This window comes from Rhinolophus hipposideros, assembly GCF_964194185.1.
Source record: "Rhinolophus hipposideros genome assembly, chromosome: X".
In the NCBI taxonomy this organism is placed as follows: domain Eukaryota; kingdom Metazoa; phylum Chordata; class Mammalia; order Chiroptera; family Rhinolophidae; genus Rhinolophus; species Rhinolophus hipposideros.
The window spans coordinates 39,675,643-39,681,537 of NC_138046.1; the positions used below are offsets into that span (position 1 = coordinate 39,675,643).

Sequence of the window (5,895 nt, forward strand, 5' to 3'; positions counted from 1 at the left end):
ACCACCTCCTAAGCCAAATCTATGGGGACAAAAGCAGCCAACGTTACCATAAAATTAGACTCCTGAGGCTTACCTTTAAAGGCTGGTTCTGGTCTGGAATAGTTAGTAGGATAAGATGATTTTCTAGTGAATCTGGACTAAACACAGGAAGACATGAGTCCTTGATTGGCTAGGCTGGTGTTGGAGTGAAGGTCACGGACAGGAGTCTTACCTCTCGTGTCCTTTATTTTCAGTCAGCTGAGAATCTGAGATTGAAAGTATGCTAAAAAGCTGAACTCCGAGCTTCTGGAAGCGTGTTCTTATGAAGCCTGAAGGACTACTACTTACTATAAGGTACAAGCGCTGGAAGCCTGCCAGCCCCGTGCTGGATGAGGAGCAATGCTTCCTACCAACTACTAAGTTTTGCACAAGGGAGAAACCAACATCTACCGGGGCATGGAATCAGTTCCATTGTATTCCATGCGGATCTCCCATGGTATAGAAACAAAATGAGGAATGAGTTTTAATTGGTCTCTTCATCAGAAGTGGTAAACTTGCTCTCTGTATTCATGAAGCCAGACCGTATTTTAAGCAGACTGTGGGAGCAGACAGTAGAACTGGCTTCCTGTAGCCACAGACCACTCCCCCTTGTACATCCAACTAAAGCAAAGATCAATTCGAACAATTATCCAAAGTCACTGTCAACTACACTAAAGGGTGAAGTTCACCACTGTATTTTTTTAAAGGAAGGGGCCCAAAAGTAAGAATTCAGTTAACCCCAGGGGCGCAAAATCAAAACAAGTCATATTCACGAATGAGTTATCCTTATCAGGCCAACTGATGAGAACGCAGCCAGCTACACTTGACATGGAGACACTACGCATAAACGCTTACCTGGCAGGTCGGAATTTCTAGTAACTAAGGGCAGAAGGAGGGAGAGCAGAGAGTTACTTCTGTAACAGCTGAGTATCCAGATAGCCTAACAGAAACTGTTCCAAGGCAAGGGATACTTCATCACAGGGAATAAAACAGATGTCTTATTCATTTTTCTTTTCTTTTTGTTTGAGAAGCTTGTTTATCTCCCTTTTGGCCATTCCAATGTACTTTGAAATGATTCCATGTTGGTTTAGTCCAGGAAGCAACAGTAAGAAAGTCACTGTCAGGTAGGAGAGAAGAAGGTTGTGGACTTGCTGTCCCACCCAAGCAACAGCCGCGAGCGCGAAGATCATGGTCATGAAGTATATTTTCGGTTTTTCTTCTTTCAGTGTGAAGAGGCGTTTCCACCAGCCCACAGCTCTGCGGCGAGTTTTTACCAGGTTGCTGCAAATTTCATGGAATCGTTGCTGCTGCTCAGAGGTCCATTTGTTGGCGCCAAAAATTCTAGGCGCTAGAATGGGAACAAGGTAGTCAGCCAAGCACAAAAACATAACAAAACTGGAAACACCGGACAGAACAGATGGATCGAGATAGTAGACAGTCAAAAACACCAAAGAAACCACGCCCATAATGGCAGGTGGAAACCAGGCTCTTTCCCATCGCAGGACTTTATCAGCCATCAGCATCACTTCTCCCCATCCTTGCAGCTGAACTTCCAGACCAGCAGTCTCTTCCGCCAGCAGGTTGGTGCTGCGATTATCTCCCTACGCCATCGTCCCCGAAATACCGCCTCACCGAGCACAAAACGCCTCCGACTCAGCCCTCCTCCGAGACCCACACGGCGACCCCGGCGCCTTGCTCTTTCTGATGGAGTCAGAAAGTTCTTGTAGAGTTCTTTCACTTCATTTAAGTCTCAAGTCTCTTTCTTCTTCCATCTGTGTAAATTGCACGTTTCTATCTTCGATGTCACTGATTCTTTCCTTCATCTGGTCAACTCTACTACCTAAGCTGGATATTTTATTGTTAATTTCTTCTATTGAGTTCTTAATCTCCAGAAATTCTATTTGGTTCTTTTTCAAAATTTCAATCTCTTTTGTAAAATGCTCATGGTGTTCTTTGATTGTGTTTCTGAGTTCATTAAACTGCCTTTCTGTGTTTTCTTGCATCTCGTTCAGTTTTTTCAGAATTGCAATCTTGAATTCTCTGTCATTTAAATCACAAATGTCCATATCTCTAAGTTGCTTTTCTGGAGACTTTTCACTTTGTTTCTGAGCTATCTTGTTGCCTTGGTTATTCATGGCAATCACTGATTTACTATTTCTCTTCCTAGACATCTACAGGAGTGGCTTCTGCAACAGGTTGATAGGTATGCGAAGAGCTTTTGGAGTTCCAAAGCTCTTTCTGCACCAGATTCAGAGCCAGTATGTTTCAGCAGTTCTGTTTACTCCTGCAGGGATCCGCCCAGATAGGTGGGGCCAGGGGCGGGGTGAGTTGTGTGAGGTGGCCCAGAGCAATGGCAGCGACCACCACCACAGCCAGTCCTGCTTCCACAGCTCCCTCCCCTTTGCCGGAACTAGTTGAGCTGCGAATCTGTGTCTGCGGTCCACAGTTCTCAGAGCAGCATATATTCTGTCCTTTGATCCGACACTGCTACTTTATCGCTTCTAGCACTGGGCAGGTGGGGGCGGGGCGAGCTCTGGGAGGGTAAGGAGGGGTGGCTAGTCTCCGTGCCTAAGGCTTCAGTTCTCCGCTCATCAGTGAGGGCTTAAACCACGGATTTCAGCCCTCTTCCCTCAGTCTTTGCTCCGAGGTCTGCCATGAGCGAGCGTTGGATTCAGCCGTGCTATATGCTGCCCCCTCAGCCCTGTGGGCCGTAAGCGGAGCCCTAGCAGCTCGAGTCCTTCCCTCTCTCGCAGCTGCGGAAGATCCCGGAGCAGCGGGCTCTGAGCACTGAGCTAGGTCTGTGTCCTGCGCCCGCGCGGCTCCGTCTCCGCACTTCTCCTCTCCCTCCTCCCCTGCTCGCGCGATTCACCCACCTGGAGGTGAATTCAGTAGTGGGCCTCTTCGTCTTGCCTGTCTGCTGTGCAAGGAGTCCTTTGTGGAGTTATTGTCCGATTCGTTGTAAATTTCAGGGGAGCATTACAGAGGCTCACCTCACGCCGCCATTTTTTCCCCCTCGAATTCCTTGTTTTCCGTTTATTTTTTCTAATAGCTTTCTGGTGGAGTCCTTAGGGTTTCCTATATATACCATCATGTCATCTGCAAAAAGCGACAATTTATTTTCTTCATTTGCTGTTCACATGCCTTTTATTTCTTTCACTTCCATGATTGCTCTGGTTAGGACATCCAATGCTACACTGAAAAGCAGAGGTGATAGGGGACAGCCCTGTTGTGTCCCTAAATGTAGGGCCAAGGGATTCAGTTTTTCACCGTTAAAATATGATATTAGTTAGTTTTTATCATGTATGGTTTTTATTATGTGAGGTATTTTTCTTCCATACCCATTTTATTAAGTGCTTTAATCATAAATGGATGCTGTAGCTTCTCAAACGCTTTTCCTGCATCTATTGATATAATCATATGATTTTTATCCATTATTTTGTTTATGTGGTGTAGCACATTGGTCAATTTGCGTATGTTGAGCCATCCTTGTGCCACTGGGATGTACCCCTCTTGGTTATGATGTATAATCGTTATATTGCATTGTTGCATTCGATTTGCTAGAATTTTGTTTGGGATTTTTGCATCTGTATTCATCAGAGATATTGGTCTGTAATTTTCTTTTTTTGTGCTATCCTTACCTAGTTTTCGTATCAGGGTAATGTTCGCCTCACAAAATGAGATAGGAAGTATTTGGGTAATGTCTCTTCTTCTATTTCTTGGAAGAGATTGAGTAGGACAGATAATAGTTCATCTCTGAATATTTGGTAGAATTCTGTAGTGAAGCCATCTGGTCCCAGATTTTCCTTTTCGGAAGTTTTTGGATGACTGATTCAATTTCCTTACTAGTGATTGGTCTATTTAGATTTTCCAATTCTTTGTAATTTAGCCTAGGAAGGCTATGTGTTTCTAAGAACTTGTCCTTTTCTTCTAGGTTATTGAATTTTTGACATATAGTCCTTCATAATATTCTTGGATAATCCTTTGTATTTTAGTGGCATCTGTGGTAACTTCCCCTGTTTCATTTCTAATTTTGTTTGTGTCTTTTCTCTTTATCTCAGTGAGTATAGCGAAGATTTGGTCAATTTCATTAATCTTTTCAAAGAACCAGTTCTTTGTTGCATTATTTTTATTTTTTTTATTTTTTTATTACATTTATTAGGGTGACAATTGTTAGCAAATTTACATATATTTCAGGTGTACAATTCTTCATTACATCATCTATAAATCCCATTGTGTGTTCACCACACAGAGTCAGTTCTCCTTCCATCACCATATATTTGATCCCCCTAACCCTCATCTCCCACTCCCAACCCCCCTTACCATCTGGTAACCACTAAACTATTGTCTGTGTCTATGAGTTTTTCTTTCTCATTTGTTTGTCTTGTTCTTTTGTTGTTTTTGGTTTATATACCACATATCAGTAAAATCATAGGGTTCTCTGCTTTTTCTGTCTGACTTATTTCACTTAGCATTATACTCTCAAGATCCATCCATGCTGTCACAAATGTTCCTATATCATCTTTCCTTAACGATGAATAGTATTCCATTGTGTATATATACGACAACTTCTTTATCCATTCATCTATCGAAGGACATTTTGGTTGTTTCCATGTCTTGGCCACCATAAACAAAGCTGCAATGAACATTGGAGTACACATGTCTTTATAGAGAAATGTTTTCATATTTTTGGGGTAGATACCCAGGAGAGCTATTGCTGGGTCATATGGTAATTCTATTAGTAATTTCTTGAGGAACATCCACACTGCCTTCCATAGCGGCTGCACTAGTCTGCAGTCCCACCAACAGTGTATGAGGGTTCCTTTTTCTCCACGGCCTCTCCAACACTTGTTGGTATTTGTCTTGTTGATGAAAGCCATTCTGACTGGGGTGAGGTGATATCTCATTGTGGTTTTCATTTGCATTTCTCTGATGATTAGCGATGTTGAGCATTTTTTCATATGTCTATTTGCCATTTCTATATCCTCTTTGGAGAGATGTCTCTTCAGGTCCTCTGTCCATTTTTCAGTTGGGTTGTTTGGTTTTTGGTGTTGAGTTTCATGAGTTCCTTGTATATTTTGGATATTAGCCCATTATCAGAGGAACTGTTTGCGAAAATCTTCTCCCATTCAGTTGGTTGCCTCATTATTTTGTCAATAGTTTCTTTTGCTGTGCAGAAGCTTTTCAGTTTCATATAATCTCGTTTGTTTATTTTAGTTTTTAGTTCCATTGCCTTTGGAGTCAAATTCATAAAATGCTCTTTGAACCCAACGTCCATAAGTTTAGTACCTATGTTTTCTTCAATGCAGTTTATTGTGTCAGGTCTTATGCTTAAGTCTTTGATCCATTTTTAATTAATTTTGGTACATGGTGACAGATAGTAGTCCAGTTTCATTCTTTTGCATGTAGCTATCCAATTCTGCCAGCACCATTTATGGAAGAGGCTGTCTTTCCTCCATTGTATGCTTTTAGCTTCTTTGTCAAAAATTATCTGTCCATATTTATGTGATTATATTTCTGGGTTCTCAATTCTATTCCCTTGGTCTATGTGTCTGTTTTTTCACCAAGACCAAGCTGTTTTGATTATTGTAGCCCTGTAGTACAAGGAAAAATCAGGGAGTGTGATACCTCCAGTATTGTTCTTTTTTTTTAATATTGCTTTGGCTATACGCGGTCTTTTGTGGTTCCAAACAACTCTGATGATTTTTTGTCCTATTTCTTTAAAAAATGCCATTGGGATTTTAATGGGGATTGCATTAAATCTGTATATGGCTTTGGGTAATATGGCCATTTTAACTATGTTGATTCTTCCAATCCATGAGCACAGAATGTCTTTCCATTTCTTTGTGTCTTCTTCAATTTCTTTCAAAAATGTCTTAT

At 41.6% G+C, this 5,895-nt stretch overlaps 1 protein-coding gene across 1 annotated transcript; it reads right to left on the minus strand.

Moving 5' to 3' along the window:
- Positions 1-477: 477 nt before the first annotated feature.
- On the minus strand, positions 478-1,556 carry LOC308494413 (ADP-ribosylation factor-like protein 6-interacting protein 1). The gene has a single exon (XM_081042227.1). The coding sequence runs from the start codon at positions 1,539-1,541 to the stop codon at positions 1,017-1,019; it is 525 nt and encodes a 174-aa protein (XP_080898353.1). The 5' UTR covers positions 1,542-1,556; the 3' UTR covers positions 478-1,016.
- Positions 1,557-5,895: the final 4,339 nt, after the last annotated feature.